Raw genomic sequence first — 21,121 nt, 5'->3', positions numbered from 1 at the left:
TTATGTTCCAAGTCAAGTTACTAGAAAAATTGACTATAATATATCATTATTAATTATTATTTTGTTGTTATCGTTATTATTTTTACTCAATATTTTTTAATTAATTTTTCATCATTAATTAAACTGCAAATAACATATACATGTTTGAATAATTGAATACCTACAAGAAAGTGCCAGAATTAAAATTACTTAAACTAGCTAATCGAACCAGTCTCAGCTGAAATAGTTGTTGTATAAAGGATATTATGAAATCAACGTATCATTTTTTTCATCAAATTGGTCCATATGAATCGGTGACCCAACAAATATCCAAGTGCATGAATTGATATGTTTTAAATTTTATATATATTAAAAAAAACAAAGTATAGTCTAATTTTCTATAAGTTATAAATATTTTATATTTTTTTATAAGATTTCAATTTATTCAATTCAACTAATAATGATTCACGAATTCAATGACTGTTTTACAGCTGGTTTTATTTTACAGTTTTTTTTATCAGCAAAAAGTATTATATTATAGTGTACCAGAGATACCAACATTACTATGTATTTAGAGTTATTGGGACGACTAAAAATACTGCATAACCCAATTAGAGTGTATCAACATCATTATATAAATTAATGATCATTCCCCTTAGATAACACCCCACAAGAAAAGGTTACTATGTTTTATACCGTAAGTGTATCACAAATTCACTATCAAACTCTTAAATGATTGTTTCTGAACATGACAAATGAAGAATAATGGAACGTATGTCATAGTTACAGTCAATGCATCCTATTCCTGTTTTTTTTTTTTTTACAGAAACCTATTCGCTATTCCTGTTCATCGTGAGCATATTTGCCTTTTTTTTATTATTTAAATTAATCAAATGGTATACAAATTAATTTAACATAAAAAAATAAAATACAAGAATCGACAAATATTTCCCCATGGTTGGGTAACTGCAATGGCTCCACGCGCAAAAACAGTGTAGAACCTAGTTCATAAATCCGCTACAGTTAGGGGCTTTACAGCGACAGACAACCTTTTCTTCATCCCGCTCATCATCGAACGAGTAATTATACCTGTTGCAACATTAAAAGACGAAAAAACGGTTATTCATGTCAGACTAATTAAGATATCCATCCCTAATAAAAATAAGTCATTCATTAAGTATGCTCTGTGCCACATTCAATATGCATGATTCCTTATGTGCACACACATCAAATCAAAAGATATAAAAAAACACAACAAACCGTACGTTAGTTCTTCACCAGCTGAAACATTGGTCTTGGCAATAAGAACAATCCTGTTCTCCTGATCACTCAAAGGCACAATCCTTGCAAAGCAGTTTGGCATGCACTGTAGCACAACAGGTTGGTTCATAATTTTTTTCATAAACATAAAATTCTGAATATTAACCAAAGTACACGAAATCAAAGTCCAAAGACAAGATTCGTCAGAAATAACTTACAGAATGGTTTATTAAACGTGCAATATTGCCCTTATCCGTTGCGTCAATCACCACTTCCTCGCTAATCTTGAAGAACTGCATAATTTATATCATTCGGCATTAAGATCAGCAGTACAATGAATCCAAACGTTACAGTAAACATGAACCCACCTATCATGTTCCATTTGGCATTAACAGAAATTATTCTAAATATACCAACTAAATCTTTGGGATTTAAAATAACAATTAATTCATCATTTTTAATTGTGAAGCATACAGCAAGTGAAAGCACACAAAATTTGAGTTACCAATTAAATGAACTATTATTTTATCAGAATACAATGTGAAGCAGAACACAGCAAGTGGCTGGGAGTATATATAATACAATACAGACAGATATAAAAACAATCATAAACAAAATACTCACATAACAATCTTTGCCTTCTGAACGATACTGTGCTTCCCTTAGGTCAGTGATACTACGTCGTAACTGCTCGCCACGATATTCAACAACCTTCATACAGCCATAAAAAGCATGAGCATATTGTCTTTCAAGAAAACTCAGGTAAGTATTTATCTTATAATTGACCATCTTTAATTAATAAAGTTACCATTTCTCCTTCTTCCAGATCTCTACGAGCAAAGAGGCCCCATCCATGAATACCTGATTTTCCTAAGCAAACTTTTTGGTTTTCTGTTTTCTGCAACCCCAAAACATTAAAGATTGAATACAAGGCAAAAAACGAGATACAATTTTAATTTAAAAAAAATAAATAACAAATGGAGAGACTAACTAACCTGTAAATGGTGAAGACGTTCCTTAAGAGATGAAAATACTTGAGCATCCTATCACAGAACAATATTACAACTTAGGAAATACATTTTCCTATCAAACGGGAAAAAAATTGTGGTACAATCTCAGCTCAAAAAGACTGGTTATTCATTTCAAAAGCAATAGGTCTAACACCAAAATAAGATTACCTTATTGCTGTTCAATTGAGTTATTGCACTTAAAGAATGAAGGTTTGTCCTCCCAAGCAAGTGAATGATTGGCACTTCATCCTTCTAACAATATAGGGAAAGCATATTGATAATGTAAGTAAGTAACCCATTTACACCAAATCCAGATTATAGTATTTAGTTTCGGATGCGGCACAAATACCGGAAGGGACTTTGAGGATAAAACAAAAACTATAGAAGTTAATTTAATATTAAGGCCACAAGATAAAGTTCTTAATCACCTTACGGGAAGGCCTTATGAACACACGGCATCTCGCTGCAGACAGTGGCTCAATCTCGTTAATTTCAGAGTTTACAGTTTTGGGAAGTTCCATAATCTCTGATGAAACCAGCCTTGATCCCCTGATGCTCCCTAGGTGATTTCGAAGTGAAGTTGTCGGTGAGAATACCTCCTGGGGTGTATGTACAACCAGTCCTGATTCTGGGTTTGGGACCCTAAAATGATATTAACTTAGATCTAAAAATTCTAAAAAATTCACATGGAAAATAAGTTATTGTAATTTAGTGACCAGAGCTCAAACCTGTGACGTGCACAATATATTAGCTTCTCCGTTATTAGAGTCCCATTCTTTTCTGTCGAATGCAACTGTAAATTTAAACAATATCAACATATTTCCCCAGCAGTAGAAATCATCATACAATTAAATGCCAACTTTCTTACAAAACAATTTATTATGGAAAGGTTAACGAAGCAAGTTAAGAAGAAAAAAGAAAGCAGTTTTAGAACATTGATTTGTTCATATTCAAGAGGACCATTAAACTTACTTCCATGCTATATCCCTTTCTTGACGCGCACATTACATGAAAATATGTAGCACACTTGCAACAACTTGTACAGGAACCGTGGCTTTGTTTACAGATCACGCAAGTCTGCCGTCAAAATAAACTAAACATTAAATAATTTCAAGCCAACAAGAAAAGGGAGAGCCAAGAAAATTAAATAACAAGCTAATCACTATCTTACCGATCAATGTGAATAAAATCATGGGACGGAGTGTTGAATTCAAGGTAGAAGATTATATCATGCATGTTCAGGCTATTAGTGTGTTGTTATTATATAATTTCTGTTGCGTAAAAATTGTTTTGGAAAAGTAATTTTTTAAAGAATGAGTTCTTTGTTGGGATAAGAAATTATCAAAATAAAACATTACATTGTATGATTGTAATTTTTTTTAATAACACTGAATGCATGTATTCAGCATGGTTATCAAAACAAGCACGTAAGTTCTTAGGGTACTTTTAGGAAGAATATTGTGTAGGCTTGCAGCTGAAATCATCTGACAGTAAGTTTCATGTATAGACCTTTTAGCCCTATGCTATACCTTTGAAAAGGAATTAGGAGGAATCTTGAATATTCCAGAGGCTGGTTCCATTGCCTTGTCATTTTGGAAAAGAACTTCAGGCTGAAACCAAGCGCACGTGACATGAACCCACAACATCTCAACATCAGTTGGCTTCAGAGCCCCACCTGCAAAGCATTTTCCCATATTGTAAAAGTATATTAGCAATGGATGACAGAATTGACCATGGCCGGCATTGAGGGAAAAAAGTCATTCAAATGATAAGTGGATTCCCCAATTTTAAAACTTATAAGAGGATTCTCCTCATCATTCCAATTTTACTGGATTTCCCCAAAGAGAATTCTCCTTGACTGTAAAAATCGGCTAACTTAATTGCATGCATAAATTGGTGTAGAGATTGATGATCCAACAAATTCAAGCCAATCTTGATATGCATGAAAACTAGTCCATTTCTTGGTGAAGAATTAGAGTATTGGCTCCATCACTTACTACTGTCATAAAAAATTTAACATAACAGCTTATGATACAACAAAAATGGTCGGACTGCAAAAATACTATATGTAAATGACATGCCTTTTACTGGGCAGAGGCAACACTCTCTCTCAACATCAGGAGTTTCACAGGCTCTACAAACCCAGGAAGTAAAGTCCTGAACATTCTTTGCCCCGTAGCATTCTTGGTGGACAGCAATTTGGCACCTGTCCAATAAACAAGTGCACATAACGTAATTGACAGTTAATCATTTGAAGCCCTGTAAGTTAGAAATGAAACTTGACATATCCATCATAACTATACAGCTTGAGCCAAAGATCATGAATAATGATGAGAGCACCTGTTACAGATGATAATTTTGTTATCTTCCCAATCTTCAACCCATCTGCAAATGGCACATCTTTCTGTTGTCCAGTTTGCATAAACTGGCTCATATTTCTCTGAAAAAAGGTAAAAGGAAAATAAGTTACTCCCTTTCGAAGATATATTCAACAGAAAACATGTGACTTCAACGTGCCATAAGACTTAATCGCATAAGAGATATTGAGGCTTCAATATGAAAAAGTTTATATGAAATACGCATTCACCTTGCAAAAAGGAGAGTATTTGTTGCTGATCTAACTGCAGGGAAGTTCCAGCTCCGGAATTGTGTTCATCGATCTGAAGAAATTTTTATTGTTAGTTAAAAATATAAGAAACGCGTTATATGGAAAAATAAAGGCACAATATACACACATTACGGCATTGTAAATGCATAGTTGAAAATTGGGAGATGTTTGAAATACAAGAGATACAGACACTAGACAACACTGAAGTAATCCAAGTGAGTAAAATTCTTCACAACTGTTAATACAAAAAATAAAAAATAAAACACATATAATTCACCAGAAAGATTTGTCATGCATCTAATATAACAAGGACTGGTACAAACCCATTCTTTGAGCGGTTGCATTGTGCTTTCTACTTTCACACTATATCTCCATTTTCTGGCTTTGGAACCTGCATGTCTTTCCCAGTCAGTAAGTGTATGCGTCCTTGAACCACACAAGCAACACTTGCACATAATCCTGCAAGAAAATTTAATAAAAGAAGCTATATGAAATTTCTCTAGAATGACATAATAGGTTTAATCACCAAAAGTTATTCACTAGTTCCCATATCAAACATTGTTTTGCTTGTGAACCTATCCAGGTAGGTTAACAAATCTAGAATCTACATTGAGGGTAGTTTCATCCCCATAATATAAAAAAAAATGTTGTGAAGGCTTACATATGATCATTTGGAATATAGATTCCTTTCATGCCATTGCATACCACCCCTAGATTCTCAGGTAATGCAGGTTTTGGGCCAGTCTCCAATGATCTATCTCAAAAAATATCACATTATAAGATTCAAAGAATAAAGTCAAAATGCTCAATGCCCTTAAAAGAATAAGAAAAAGAAGCAATAGATAATTTCTACACACATATTTTTTGACTTGTATGTTTGTGATGTTGATGATTCACAGTTGAATTTTCCCTTGCAATCGGGGCAATAGTAATCCGTATTTTCCAGATCCTGCATTAAGAAACTAATCAGTCATCTTAACATTACTTTTATCAAAGGAAATCAAAAAAGAATGAGATGAAGAGAATAATGAAAAGTGGAATGGATCACCATGCTAACCATAATATGATACCTTGAAATGTTTGCTGGAAATTTTATCACACTCAGCATGCACCCAAACATTACAACCATCACAGCATACCTGTCAGGGTTTAGCCCCACAACCAAAAATTATTTTTTTTGTTGAAATAAAATAAATTAAAACAAACAGATACCTTGAGAAAGTAGACAATCTCACCCAATTCCCACCATCTGAATGGTGCCAAATCTTTTTGCAAATGCCACAGTATTGTTTCGATTTTATTAACTGTTATAACAGAACCCCAAAAAAGTAATTAGATGTCGGCCATGAATATATCCAGTCAAGAAATTGAAGACATCTGGAGTGAGTCAAGGCAGAACCTTTGCACAAGGCTTGCAATAGTGCTGAGGATCACAACTTGAATCCTTAATCTTCTTCATGGTTTTGCATGGCAACATCAAACCACAGCCAGCACAAGATAGTGTATCCTACATAATTTATTCACCGGATAAAAATCTAGAATTAACCAGACTCTATAAGATTTAAAAGATAAATTCACTAGAAACTACCCTTATCTTTAATACAGATATATTGAAAGAGATGAAAGACTTGAAAGGGTTTTCACCAAAACAAGGAGTGAAAAAAGGTTTACCCAAACCGGCCAACTGATCCCAAGTTGACACAAAAATATTGAACAATCTGGTTCAGTTTCCAAAACCATGATAATCTATATGATTTTAGTATAGGGCAATTATTAAGGAAACAACAAATAAAAGGTTTTTATTGAAAATCACGATAGGAATGTATTAATAACCTTAAATGCTACACTTTGTGATGAAAACTTTCCATTTTTTATTTATTAACAGTTGCCTTAATGTATGTACTAAACTTTGAATAAGAATTATGCTTTGAAACAGTGACATAATGCTATAACAGTATGCGTATGTCACTATATCAAAGGCAGGCCTCTGAAGTCTATATGAGAAACTTGAACAGATTAAAAACTATATATATGATACTATGTTACTAAGATATCAGCCAAGCAAACTATCCTATGGAACACGACAAGAAAATATTTTAAAGCAAACTGCGTGATCAGTTTCACTTCACATGCTGCTGATACCATTTGAAAAATCATAATACTATTAGTCCCTCTTATTTTGCATTTTTGGCTATTAAAAAAAGTACTCACTGATAGTATAACATACATAATTTGAATTCTTGAAGTAGGCAATAACTACAAAAGAGGCTAGAACGTATATATCATTAGGCACTCCTTAGTCCTTAGCCCTTCCTACTAAGATTAATATCAGCTAATGCAGTACAGCCTCTGTCATCTATATTACAAGTGCACAACATAACTAGGCCTCTTTCTTAAGCTAAATTGCTTCAACTCAAAAATCAATTTGGGACCGAAAATCAATTCTAAAATCTTTTCTGACGTGAAACCAAACATATTAAAATTTATCTAAAATCAATTCTGAGCTTGAAATCAATTCTCTACAATGAAACCAAACACACACTAAATGAAGCTTAAAGATGCTCTTGTTATCAGTATCAGCCATGATTATAAGCAACATAAAGTGAAAGGCTGAAAGCTATAAAATTACCTGGTCTTGATCGGCATATTCCTGGTCAACACAGGAACCTTCACCTTCCATATCTTGCTCAGCTCCCAATTGTACGTCCAAAATGCCATTTTCCACCAAGTATGCCTCATCCAATGCACCGTTAAAGTCACTTGCTTTACATTTGTGCAATTGGGACTGCCCGGGGAATCTGAACAAAGACATTTAATAAGTAAATATCAAACAATAAACATTCTAGCAGAAACAACTGCAGCCAATACACACCTGTCCATGAATTCCAAGAACGGGAATATCATCCCCTGCTTTACCCACGCATAGTCCTGCCCATTATCATTGGTTTAGAAATATTTAAGCACTAAAAAACTCAAGCCTACGAACACACACAGGTAAGAAATTTAGAACATGTTTGACACCCTTGTCATTTTTCAGTTTTTAAAACTGTTTTCTAAATCTATTCTACATTACTCAACCAAAAATTATTAGGTTTTGAAAATTATTTTCAAAATATGAGTTTTAAAAAACCAAAAAGTAGAAACAGCCCGAACATATTTCCTTGAATTTGTCTAAGCAACCTTGTTTAGTTGTGTTTTAAAAACTAATAGACAGTTTTTAAAAATAGAAATCAATCAAACTCTTACCCTTTGTTTTCCATTTTTGGAATAGCCAAAAAACATAACGCAAAGTGCACCAGGAACACAACAGCTCAAGACGGATTTGGGAGCTTGCAAGAGGGGATCAATGACTATAGCAGGCCAAGCAGGATGCTTCTTCCCACATTTTGCCCAAACTATATCACCCAAAATAAAATCATCTAATTTGAAAATGTCTTTCTTTTTACCATTTCCTTCCACACCCACAGCATTTGAACTAGGTCCAGCCGCATCATTACTCTTTTCTTTAACCAACAACTTACGACCCCCGTTCACCGTCATCTTAACGGTCTTAACCAAGTACTTGAAATCACCGGACTCAGCAGAATTTGAAGAACAAGGAGAATCTCTTTCATTTCCATTGGCAGCAACGTCTTGCAAAGTATTCTTATCCTCGCCATCGAGCCCGAAGCGTTCGTAAACAAAAGAATCACTGAACCTGCTGGGAAGCTTCTTAGCCCGACCTCTGGAAGGACGAGGTTGAATAATCCTTTCTTCTGATTGTGGGGCCAAGTCTTGAATTGTGCCATTCGAGTCCACGGAATTTGAATTGGACTGCACCTCACAGGATCCAGAGGCTCCTCCTTCAGCAGAAGAAACCTCGTTTACTCTCTGCTTCTTCTGAACCGCGGATTTATCGCGGTTCTCTGGCTTCCGCTTCTTCTGAATCGCGGAATTATCGCAGTTCTCTGGCTTACACTGTTTCCACTTCTGTATTCCAGTTTTCAAACTCCGCTTAATTATCATCTTTGAAACCCTAACTCCACCCAACCAAATCTGGCAATGTACGCCTTTGAATTAGAGAGAGGAAGCTCTGTCTGTGACTGTGGGTCTGAAAAATAGATCTGTCTAAAAAAAGAAACCTGAGAAAGGAGCAAAGTCAATTCATGTATTGCTATAAACAAATGTTCTTATTCCAATTTGATTTGAATATTTGAACATATAGATGTTTTTATTGTGGTTGTCTTGTGTGACATTTGAAGAAAGTAAGGAGGGCGACGCCGAAATTCGCAAATTTGAGGAAAGCGCGAATTCTCAAATTTCTTTTTTTTGGCGCCATGGCGCCAACATTTGGGGGTTACCATTTACGACTCAGAGCACAGTACTGCTTTAGTTTTTTCAGTTAGACAACTTACTCCTCCGTTTTTTTTAGTTAAAATATTTTGTAACTAATAATCAGATATAAGTTATCTTCTTCCTCTTTTTAAAAAGAAAAATAAAACCTAAACAAGATCTCGTGAAAAGAAAAAACTAAACAAGATTATTCAATTGTATTTACTGAAAAATAATCATTATAAAATTTAATAAAAAAATATGTTTATTCTAATAATATAACACCACAGATATATAATTTCAAGACTTGGTATTCTATTAAAAAAAAAAAGGGTATAACTAGAAAGTGTATACTTCCTCCCACCGGATCCGCTTGTGTTTTTTGGATAAATAATATGTTCATTGTCATTTTATATCTAAGTTGAAAATTGAACGAACAAAAATCTTTGTAGCAACGCATCAAATATTAATAGTATAATCAAGATAAAGTTGCAATATGCCACATGCAATCCATGGAAGAAACAAGTTAACATTCAATGACTTATTTAGGGTGTGTTTGATTTTACTTTAACGAATTAATTCTGACTTAACATATAAATTATATTTAATGGTTATAAAAAATTAAAATTTACTTATTCATATAGTCCACATATAGAAATTATTCATTTTAATCCTATGTGTATGTCTTTTAATCTATTTTATTTTTCCTACATATATTTATTAAGAATGACATTCTCTCTTAAATATTTTATGATTTGTTAAAATTTATTAAAAATCATTAATATAAATCAAGAGAAAAAAATATTAATTAAGAAATTAAATTTATCAAAATTAATGATTTTCAATAAATTATAATCATAGAAAGAAAATAAAAAAAAAAGAGTGTTGTTAGCATTCTTTACTTATTAATCCATTTTAGTGCCTACAATTTTATTCCATTGTAGAACTAAAATGAGTTTTAGATATAAGAATTAAAATGTAAAAAAATTGTGTAAATATAAGATCAAATGAGTAATAAAATTAAAATGAAAAAGTGAAAAATTACCATTGTAACACCTGAACTTGCGTCCAAACATACACAGATTAAAACTAAATACACCAATCCAATGGTTAAGGTGAAACACAATTGAGATTGAGATTTGAGATTTGAGATTTGAGATTCTATAGATAGAGTAACACCGTACCAAAAGTGATAACTCTTGCAAGCAATAGATGTTCTGTTTATCATACAATCCTATGGTTTGGGGAGTTATAAGTTTAGTTGGGTAAGAAGAAGATAGGGAGAAAAAAGTTACAAGTTTGATTTCCTTCCTTAATAAAAAACTAATAACATTTGCCTGTAAAACGAAAATGTCGTCCATTCATGAGTTGCTATGCCTTGTTTGTGATTCGTTGCAAAAGCACTCACTCACTTAAACGTTGCAAAACCTCTTCAATGACCATCTGAACCCTTGATCTCCGGTTACAGAATCAGACCCTCTTTCCACCTCTGGAATCTCTATGATTATATTTATATCCAATGGCTTTCTCGGACACCCAATCGGCGGAGGCAAAGACGATGAGGAGCAACCCTCACCCGCTTCGGAAACCGAACCCGGTTCAGTGTCAGCTGAACCCGTGGCCGGTAGGACCGGGGTTCGGCAGAGAGGACACTTGGAGTGAGACCCGAACCACGTGTCGATGCAATGGGCGTGGAAAGCGTGCTTACAATTCGGGAGCACGCGGCCCTCGTCGCCGTCGGCGAACTCCGACAGGCAAACGGCGCAGTCCTGGAGAGAGCGGTGGGTGGCGGCGGAGAAAGTAAAAGTGGGAAGGGACTTGATGACGGAAGGGTCGAGGCAGGGGTCGTCGAGAGAGGCGGCGGCGGAGGAATTGGTCGGAAGCGAACGAGAGAAGGGGCGACGGCGGCGACGGCGGCAGAAGCGGACGAAGGTGTGGAAGAAAATAATGATTATTATAAGAATGAAGAGGAGAATGGCGGTGCCCACCATGACCTTGCCGTTGTGGGCATACTTGGATTCAACGTCTGGCTCCATAGTAGTCATGATGATGGAGAAAGAGTGAAGAGAGTAACGTCAATTTCACAATTTGTAATTTTAGTGGGAGCACTGCTGAAGGTGTGGATGGAGGAATTGCCGAATTCCAAGGGTTTTTATTTCGATCAGATCCATGTATATATATATATATATAATACGTAGAATCACTGATTGCTCACTACTACCTTTTATCTTTACATTCTTATCACTTTATTCGGTAAGTGGGTAACGTGTTAAATTAAATTTGAATTATTTGAGTATTATTTAAGTTTAATTTTTTTTATTAAATTTTGTTTTTTTTTTCAAAATTTGAATTAATTAGATTTATTTTTCTAATGAATACCAGGATTATGAAAAAATAATTTAAATTTCAATGTTTATTTGGCTTGCTTTAGTATCGTTTAGACAAGAATAAAGATTCTAAAAAGAAAAAAAAAATGATAAACTTGATAAATAATGTGATAAAAAGAAAAGTGTGTGTGGAAAATAGAAAATGTAAAATATAAAAAACAAAAAGAAATACTTCTTTTTAGTTTTTCCACGTGATCATACACTAATTGGTTGACTGTTTCTCTCGGCATATCTGGATAGAGAAATCGAAAGAGACATGGTTACATATTAGGATTCTCGTGATGGTGCATGTCTTAAGTCCCACTAACAATCCTTGCCAAAGATAATTAATTAAATGTACCGTGTTCCACTAAAATATGCTAACTCTTTCTAAAAATTGAGGTGTCGCCCGTGACTTAGCATTAGCGATTAAAAATTTGGACTGTTCATTTAAATAATTTTTGTTTCTTGTAAATCAAAACCCTTTTTTTCAATAGGCAAATCAAAACCCTTAATTACTGCTATAAACATGTTTTAATTTATGCATATTTTGGGATACTTATTATTATTATTCATTTCTCTGTTTTTTCTGGATAGTGGATATCAAATTTTCTCAACTAGTGATCTATAACAGGCATTAGCAATTGTTCTGAAAAAGTTAAACAGGTCACCCAAAAATATGGTCACAAAATTTAATCATTACTTATCTATGACACGCAATTGTAAGCATGGTCTCAACTCAAATCTGAATATTGGTAGAAAGGGATGCAATAAGTCAGTTTCATTGGTACGTATTTCGATGGTTGAATTTACCCTACGTGTTCCCTTCCTAGTGGCTGCAAAACCATGCTCTTTGTTTTCCTCTTTCTGGCTTCTGCAACATAAATACACAGAAAAAATGTAAAATCAAAATCATAACTCGGGAGTCTCAGATCAGCTTCGTTGGACTTATAGTTGTCAAATGTTTTTATCTTTAAAACATTAAAGTTAAATAAAATTCATTATTTATATGTTTATAGATAATCTTAAATCCATTCAAGATGTTTCTGTGGCCTCCTGGATGTAAGGCATTCGCTATCTCTTTCATTAGTTGCTTTCACTTTCTAATTTTAATTTTAAAAGTTATATGCTGCAAAGATAAGGAACCATTTTTATTGTCACTAAGCATGTTGAGATTGATCATTGATTAAATGGCATCTCACATAAATCACAATCTATGCATCCCACGCATGCTAACTAAAAATAAAAATAGACGTTCCTACTTGTCTTATTAGGGGAAAAAGATCTGCAAAACTATATGGAGTGTGCTTATTTGGCTGATATACCACTGATCCACTTGAAAGTTGAAAGTTAAAACAGTGTACTAATCCACTTGGAGCTTTAATCCAAAAAGTACCATATTGACATTTTTCATTTTCTCGCCCTCTCTCTAGTCATGTTTGATTGGATCTTTTCCGGCAAAAAAAAACACATGCCATAGGATTGCAATTGCTGCAAGAGAGCCTAATTAAACAGGTGTGAAAACTGAGAAAGGTTTACATTATTTAATGTTTATCTGTTATATTGTTATCATTCGGATAGAATTTTGGACCTTTCTCCATGCACTTTAGTCATAAAAAGAGAAGAAAATAGAAAAACAAATCAAGGCTTTGGGAAAAGAGTAAAAAAGCAGAAAAAGAAAGGAGCTCAACTTGTTGGAATGTTGGATGGCGTATTTGCTAGGAAACCGCAAATGAGTGGGCAGTTTCCAAAAGTCTTCCAACAACTTGATTGTTTTCAAACAACATGTAGTTAACTATGGATAACGAAGCATGAGAGTAGTGTTAATCCAACTGTTCATTCCAAACCCAGCAATAATGCTGCACCACAAGTCTATTTTCAAAATATCGATGTGCGTGTGCTAATCCTTGTCAAATATACTGTGTGACGCAGTGAAGTTAAGTAGTGGTGTGAGATAAGGCACTTCTCCCTATTCAATTCAAGTGGGTTTGATTGAAAATGAATTACCTACAATCCCTGTACATTTTGCAACGAAATAGGTTACACATTGTCCAATATTAATTAACTGTGTTACATGTGGATTTAGCTTTAATAAAACTCCTGTCCTTTTTTTTTTCATACATATTTTCTTTCCAAAAGGCGATTATGTTAGACTCTCACGATGAGATCTATGGTAAAATAACAAATGTAGATATTTCTAAGTGGAGATTCAAACCTTAATTTACCATGTTCTAGAAGAATAGTTCATTTTACTAGACCAAATCGTCTTAGTACTCTCACCCTTTTTAATATACGAGAATAGTTCATTTCATGAGAATTATAAAGTTTTTGGTTGGGCTTCAACAAGAAACTTCTCTACTTTCCGCCGTATAGAGTTTCTTTAGTGGAAATTTTTAAAACCCCACTCAGTACAAAAATGGGATTTGGTGCAGGTAAAATTCAGTGCAATCAGTGAATGAATGCTTGTAAATGAAGACAGATAACTCGAGAATTTGAAACAAGATAGTGGTTCCAAATTATAAAGCCAAATTCTAGAAAATTATCTGCCAGTTGTAAATACTCCTCGACTTAGCAACAATAAAATATAGACAACAGGATCATCCAATCCAATGGGATCAGATCGGAATCTTTGGAAATATAACAGTGGAGTACATTTTCACTATATACAAACATAAAAATACATCGTTGCCACTCAAGTTGGCCTGGCTACATTTTTCTTTATGATTCAGTGCACCGTTTGGTTGAAAAGTCCTAATTTACGGCAAAAAAAACTTTCAAGTCATTATAATTTATAATTTTGAGATTCCAGACAGGAACCAAACTTATATAATCAGTTTCGTTTAACAAAAATAAACATGCATTAAAATTTGAATGAGAAAGTGCAAAAAAGCACAATGTAAAGTAAAAAAAAGCAACGGAGCAAATGTCAAGTGAGACTGTGAGACGCTTTATGGATTCTGATTCTCCAAAATAATTTAATTTAAGATGCTGCACTTATCGGAATCGTGGTCTCCACGAATGTGTTTGTAACACGACTCATTATTAATGCAGAGAGATCCTCCACCCCACCTGATTGCTTGTGTTTAGGTGGCTTATTCGGAATAGAAACATCTTCTAACTGAAAAAAAAGCCATTTCAATTATTCCATTTCCACTATAGTTTTAGTATATATGAACTATTATAAAGCTCGGAATTAGAACGTACTGTATTAGATAATACTTGTAGAAAGTACTTGCAATATTGCACGTCTTATTAGAGGGATCAGGGAACTGATAATCTTATCCCACTAATTCAGCTTAATCCGAATTTATTGTGTTTAAACACTCACCCAATCATAATTTATTGTTGATATAATTTATAAGATAGTTATCATAAAAAAAAAACTATCATATATAATACATAACTTTTACATTCTCAATACATAATTATTATTATTATTTAAAAAAAAAAGACATTTTACATTATAAAACCAGTCTAAGACTATTTTATATTTTCGATACGTTATTTAAAAAAATTAACAATCACTAATAAAGTAATAATATGATTATGAGATTGAAAGAATATTTTATATAGATACGCCTCTTTTACTAGGCTGCATTGTCATTGGGCCTGTTAATTCGGGCCTCCATATCCAAAATGCTATCGAACTTGTCAATGGGATCTTACCCGAAACACTATCGAACATGTCAATGGGCTACACAAGTAATTATTCGAATCTTAAGAAATACTCTCCCGATATCCCAAAAAAAAAAATAATAATACTCTCCCTGGTGGCGTGGTCTCATATATAAGAGAGAAAAATACATTTTTTTGTCTCAAATATAATTCTTAAAACTTACTTTATTTTATTAATGTTTTTATTTAATGTTATTATCTATAAAATATCATTTATTTAATTAAGATTTTAACTTTAGTGACTCTTTTTATATAAAATTTTAATAAAGAATAGATTCAAGAATTATTTTTTTAATTGAGATTATGATTAATTAGCATAAATTATTTTTTCTTCTTATATTTGAAACTTAAATAATAGACTTCTATACAATATGTGGTTTCACTTTCAGGCCGGCCTAAAAAAAAAAGGTGTAAAGACAATTTTTGAATCAGATTTTTTTTTTAAAAAAAAGAATCGGATCATCTAAGATTAAATCATTTAAAAAATGAAGAAGAAAAAATCTCTCCCCACTAAATCAATTCGTTTGGCAATTCATTTCCTCACTTGCCTAAATTCCTTGTAACAGCAGATTCTACTTATGAATAAAACGACACAGGAAAGGTGAAGCGGAACCACGTTGTTTAAAGGTCCAGTAGGGATATTCGCGTCATCAAAGCTGAGAGTGAAAGAAAGTAAAGAAAAGAAAAAAGAAAAAAAGATGGAGAAAATAGAGCACAAAACGGTGAGTACGAATGGAATAAACATGCACGTGGCATCCATTGGGTCAGGCCCAGTGGTACTGTTCCTCCACGGCTTCCCGGAGCTCTGGTACACGTGGCGCCACCAGCTTCTGTCCCTCTCCGCTGCGGGCTACCGGGCCATCGCCCCTGACCTCCGCGGCTACGGCGACACCGACGCCCCGCCCGACGCTTCCTCACACTCCATCCTCCACATCGTCGCCGACCTCGTCGGGCTTCTCGACGCTTTGGGAATCGAGTAAGTTTTTTTGGTGGGTCATGACTGGGGAGCCTCCATAGCCTGGCATTTCTGCTTGCTGAGGCCCGATCGTGTGAAGGCCCTCGTCAATTTGAGCGTCGTGTTCCGTCCCAGAAACCCTAAGCGAAAGCCCATTCAGAGCCTCAGGGCCATCATGGGCGACAATTACTTATATGTGCAGGTTTCAGGTAAATAATAATTCAACTCCTCTATCGATATTAATGGTTAATTCGTTAGTTTTTGTTAGCAGGATCGAATTCACTACATTTTTTCTTTTTTCTTAACCACCAAACCAATCTTATATCTCTGACTACTCTTATATCTCTGACTACTCTTTTGATATGGGTCAAGTTAATAACTAATACTTTGTTATTTGGATGTCTTGTAGAAACCTGGGGAGGTTGAAGAGGAGTTTGCACGTGCTGGTGCTGCAAGAATTATAAAGACATTTCTTGCATCCCGCGATCCACAACCACCTCTTGTGCCTAAGGAGATAGGATTTGGAGGTTCACCTAACCTTGTATTGATCTACCGTCGTGGCTGACTGAAGAACATGTCAATTATTATGAGAAAGGCTTCACTGGCGGCCTAAACTACTATCGTGACATGGACCTGTAAGTTCCTTCTACTTCCTTCTAGGAAACATTCCTATAAGCAAGTCTGATTTTGTACAGGTGACTTTAAAATTTTTAGTATGAATTGAGTTTTTCTTTGAAGTAAAACATGACCTTGAATCAATCCTTTTAACATGTAGTTTTACTCTGGCTCTTAAATTCCTTTTGCATGAACTGCTCATTAATAAATTGCTCCCAGTGATTAATAGGTTTTGTGAGGTTAAGTTAAACTTTAGGTCTAAATTCTAAGATGGTACAAGAGTCTTCTACATTGGGCACCCATATTTGTCGATGCTCTAGAGTCTAGATGTTTATTCCTAGGTGTGAGAGGTTGTTACTGTGCCACCCGCATTTTTCCACACTCCTAATATCCAATCCTAGGCCTGGGAGATGTTAAGATCCCACATCTACTAGATGGTATAAGGCTTAGACAGTCTTTACCTTATCAGTTGATTTTTTTAGGGTTGAGTTACACCCTAAATCTAAATTCTAAAAGTGAGGAAGTAACGGATGTCATATGTGATGCGAATTTGCGATGGAAAATAAAGAGAGATAAGAAGAAAATGAGGTAATATAGAAGAACAAGTTATTTTTGTAATGTTCAACAGCAATTTATAAGTTATTTTTGTAATGCTCAACAGCAATTTAGCTTGAAATAAATGGGGCATGTTTTGGAATAGCTTTCATAAAGTTAATTTTGATGCAGTAACTGAACCTGACTTGTAGTACCCTATGTATGTACCAAGAAAATAAGTTCAGAATATAATTGTTTTTTTTTTCAAATAGATTATATTTGCTATTAAGTTTTTGCTTATTTACTTTGTTGAAGGATGTGAAAGTATTCAGGTAAGTTCTGTTTTTTATTTTTTTCTGCAGAACCTGGGAGCTCACAGCAGCATGGACTGGAGTACAGATCAAGGTACCGGTCAAGTTTATTGTGGGAGACCTTGACATTACATATAACACTTCAGGTGTTAAGGAGTATATACATAATGGTGGCTTTAAGAGAGACGTACGGTTCTTGCAAGAATTGATTGTGATGGAAGGAGTAGCTCACTTCATAAATCAGGAAAGGCCAGAAGAGATCAGCGCGCATATATACGATTTCATCAAGAAATTTTAACCTACATTATCCTTCAGAACTCAGAAGTATACCGTGCACAAGTCATTAATAATTCCTGTAACCCAGATTTGGATGCACTGTTTCACAAGCTTGTATCAATGTCAAATCTGCACAATTTCTGGCGTAACGCGAAGGTTTCTTTTCTTAATCTGGCTTGTATAAAAATAATATTATTTAATGCATTTAACTAAGTATTAAAACTTACCCCCACACCCCCCTCCTTCCATGATGCCACGGATGAATCAATTCCAACTCCCTGGTGGTAGATTTCTTCCTGTCTCTCTATCGTCGTCAGTATTCGTTAATGTGTAGCGATTCGCAGTAATAATTTGGTAAGATGAATGAGCTTAAAATGACAACAATGCAGAAGAAAACGATAGGAATTAGTTGGGGTTGATAATCTCATAATTTCAATTTGACGAACAGAAACAAACCAAACGAAAACTGACTTGATTGACTATGCTATGTTTTGTAGACATAACAAGCAGGTAAATAAATAAACTTGCCACCTTAATGGGAAAAAAATGAATATTTTTTTATTTATTTTTGGAAGGCAAATATGTATTACATACATAAAAAGTTAGACATGAACTTGTGCAAGTTGTACAGTTACTATGTACATGCAACCCCAAAAAACCTTCCAAAGCCATCACTATACCAACGCTTTTCCACCCTCATAGCCCACTAAATACTACTTAAAGATACCCAAAAAGTGTACTCTTATAAAATTTTACCTTATTCTTATTTCTTATTTCATTTCTACAAATATCGTTCTTAAGCAGCAACCATGCTTAACTGAATCAGACAATAAATTTTTAAATATCAATAGGTTTTAGGTTCCTTTATTCCATCCATTAACATTTAATGAGAATATAATGTACCAGTTTGAGGTTTGTAATGGAAAGCCATAGCAAAACAGACCAATATCTAGGCATTAAAAATGAAAAAAAATAGAAGAAAACTTGTCAAAATCACGACTTAAGTAGAGCAATAGCTACTCATTAATCCTCTGAAAAGTGTGCAAGAACAAAATTGTTCGGGGACAGCGTTTCAATTTTTTCCCTTAGATAAGGAAAAATAAAAACCAAAATTAACAAATTGTTCCAAAACACAAGAAAACAATACATAATGATCATGAGGTAAAACGAAAACTCCTTCATGTTTGAGCTCCAGAACTCAAACTCTAAAGCCTCTGCTATTCCTTTTTCCTCTAGCCCGCTCAAATTTCCTTCCCTTTGCACGGACATAGGGCTTGGTGTGGCTATGGGGCACACCAGGAGCTGGTCCAAAGTGCTTGACAGCCTCACGGGCATTCTTGGGACCTCTAAGAAGAACCTGAAGCATCATTCCAAAACAAAGGTCATGCTTTAGAGACACATCATTTTTTAACACTTCCCCTACAGCAGGTAAAAAGCAGACCATGCATTATTATTTTTTTCTTCCTCCCACAACAATAGAGAATAGCAAGACAACTAGACCCACAAACAACAATTAAGTAAGTTGATCTACACTTACAACACTAGATTGGCATGGAAGTGGATGAACCAAATTGCAAGTTTGAAACAGAAGATAGAACAGTTTTGGCATGAAAATATACAAGAGCATTCACTGGCACGAAATTATGCATCATCCTTGTCCTCCACACGAACAAGATGAAAACAAATAAATTCTAGATTCCATATGATTTTCACTTTCACAAAGATAATTGGCCATTAAGTCAGCGCAATCAACTTGATTATCCAGAAAGTATGAACAAAGTAACTCATCACAAGGGTGAAAGTGCACACTGGGTTATACCGAGGAAGAATAACTTGTTGGAGACAATAAAACGCACAATTTGCTACTTGATCAGACAAAAAAACAACCAAAGCTAAAGGCCAATAACCTTTACAGCAAGATTATAACATATAGTAACATAAAGTTCGATAATCAGAACCACTGTTATGTTTTATTCACAAGAGCAGAGTATCCCAACTACAAAAAGCAGCGCAATTTTTGACAAAACAATAATAACTCATAAGTTAAGCAGCATTAAAAACATACCGTATTCTGGCCGAGTGGAGCTCTAAGAGCCAGTTGATCAAAGGTGAGGCATTCGCCACCAGCCTTCTCAATTCTAGCTCTGGCAGTTTCAGTGAACCTCAGGGCAGTTACCTTCAGAGCAGGGACTTCATACACCCTAATGTCATCGGTCACGGCCCCGACTACCACAGCTATCTTATCCTCCTAATGAATTAAATCCAAAGCAAACACATCAATGATTATTTTCATTATCATTTCAAAAGCCAAAAATTAATGATATTGAAGTAAAGAGATGGGGGTAGGTACCTTTCCCTTGGTGTAACGAATCAATCTAGAGAGGGATAGCGGGGGCTTGTTGACCTTGCTCATGAAAAGGCGTTTGAGGATGACGGCATTGAAGTTACTACCAGTCCTCCGAACAAGAAAACGGTACAGCTGAAAATAAAACGAATATGTCAAATACAAATCCCTCAATCATTCATTGACAGTGATGCGCGAGAGTAGAAGAAAAGGCACCTTGACGAGGAGCTTGAGGTAAATATCATTGGATTTGGGGGCTGTACGTTTGGTCTTCTTGGACTTACCTCCTGCCTTCAAATCGATTCCCTGCAATTCAGTTCAAAACACAGTCAGATCAACATAAACAACTCTTGAAGGATGAGTGACGCCGTTGAATCGAAACATACCATTGCGGATGGAGTTGCTTGCCGCTGCTGCTGAAGCTGCAACCAAGCGAGAATAAAGTATGCTAAGGTTTTGTTTAGGGTTAGATCAATTTATTTGACAATCTTTCCCACAATTAAAAACCGGACTCGGGTCACATCCACGGCCCGTTTAGTGAAACGAACCCAACAGTGCTTATGAAGAGTATTTTTTGTTTTTTTTTGGTACAGTTATGAAAGGCATTTTTTTGAGAAATGCCATTTATACAATTAAATTCAATTTTATACTATTGTTTATACATTTATGTTTTATCGTCTTTTTTATCATATTAGTTATTACTTATTTCATTTTACACTTTTCTATTCTTTAAATTGTTAAAAAAATTATGAAAAATCAATTATCAAATATTTAATTATCAATAATATATGTGTGTATATAATACAATTTTGTCATATGTAGACAGATTTTGTGGCAACACTTCATCTTTCTTATCGAATATAAATGTTTTATAAAT

At 34.5% G+C, this 21,121-nt stretch overlaps 3 protein-coding genes and 1 pseudogene across 4 annotated transcripts; 1 reads left to right on the top strand and 3 right to left on the bottom strand.

Annotated features, from left to right (window-relative positions):
- Positions 1-787: 787 nt before the first annotated feature.
- On the bottom strand, positions 788-9,089 carry LOC114407387 (histone-lysine N-methyltransferase ATX3-like). Of its 2 annotated transcripts, none has more exons than XM_028370467.1 (23): positions 8,104-9,089; positions 7,730-7,785; positions 7,487-7,655; positions 6,257-6,364; positions 6,093-6,161; positions 5,928-5,996; positions 5,715-5,806; positions 5,519-5,611; positions 5,181-5,316; positions 4,837-4,909; positions 4,590-4,689; positions 4,331-4,455; positions 3,779-3,924; positions 3,222-3,326; positions 2,978-3,042; positions 2,678-2,891; positions 2,418-2,498; positions 2,235-2,282; positions 2,048-2,137; positions 1,864-1,950; positions 1,458-1,532; positions 1,245-1,345; positions 788-1,068 (listed from the first exon to the last, which is right to left on the bottom strand). In XM_028370467.1, the coding sequence occupies exons 1-23, from the start codon at positions 8,860-8,862 to the stop codon at positions 981-983; spliced, it is 2,949 nt and encodes a 982-aa protein (XP_028226268.1). In that variant the 5' UTR covers positions 8,863-9,089; the 3' UTR covers positions 788-980. The 2 variants fall into 2 exon arrangements, with proteins under 2 accessions (XP_028226268.1, XP_028226267.1); XM_028370466.1 differs by having other exon boundaries at positions 2,418-2,501; positions 8,104-9,087.
- Positions 9,090-10,230: 1,141 nt separating this feature from the next.
- LOC114407386 (RING-H2 finger protein ATL5-like) lies at positions 10,231-11,335 on the bottom strand. Its single transcript, XM_028370465.1, has one exon. The coding sequence runs from the start codon at positions 11,211-11,213 to the stop codon at positions 10,581-10,583; it is 633 nt and encodes a 210-aa protein (XP_028226266.1). The 5' UTR covers positions 11,214-11,335; the 3' UTR covers positions 10,231-10,580.
- Positions 11,336-15,777: 4,442 nt separating this feature from the next.
- Positions 15,778-18,132, top strand: LOC114407384 (annotated as a pseudogene).
- Positions 18,133-18,884: 752 nt separating this feature from the next.
- Positions 18,885-20,785, bottom strand: LOC114407385 (60S ribosomal protein L18-like). Its single transcript, XM_028370464.1, has 5 exons — positions 20,631-20,785; positions 20,461-20,550; positions 20,251-20,379; positions 19,966-20,148; positions 18,885-19,257 (listed from the first exon to the last, which is right to left on the bottom strand). The coding sequence occupies exons 1-5, from the start codon at positions 20,631-20,633 to the stop codon at positions 19,099-19,101; spliced, it is 564 nt and encodes a 187-aa protein (XP_028226265.1). The 5' UTR covers positions 20,634-20,785; the 3' UTR covers positions 18,885-19,098.
- Between the last annotated feature and the right edge of the window lie 336 nt (positions 20,786-21,121).

This window comes from Glycine soja, chromosome 3 (genome assembly GCF_004193775.1).
Source record: "Glycine soja cultivar W05 chromosome 3, ASM419377v2, whole genome shotgun sequence".
Taxonomy (NCBI): domain Eukaryota; kingdom Viridiplantae; phylum Streptophyta; class Magnoliopsida; order Fabales; family Fabaceae; genus Glycine; species Glycine soja.
Note: the sequence above shows the minus strand (reverse complement) of the source record. Positions and strands in the feature narration are given on the sequence as shown.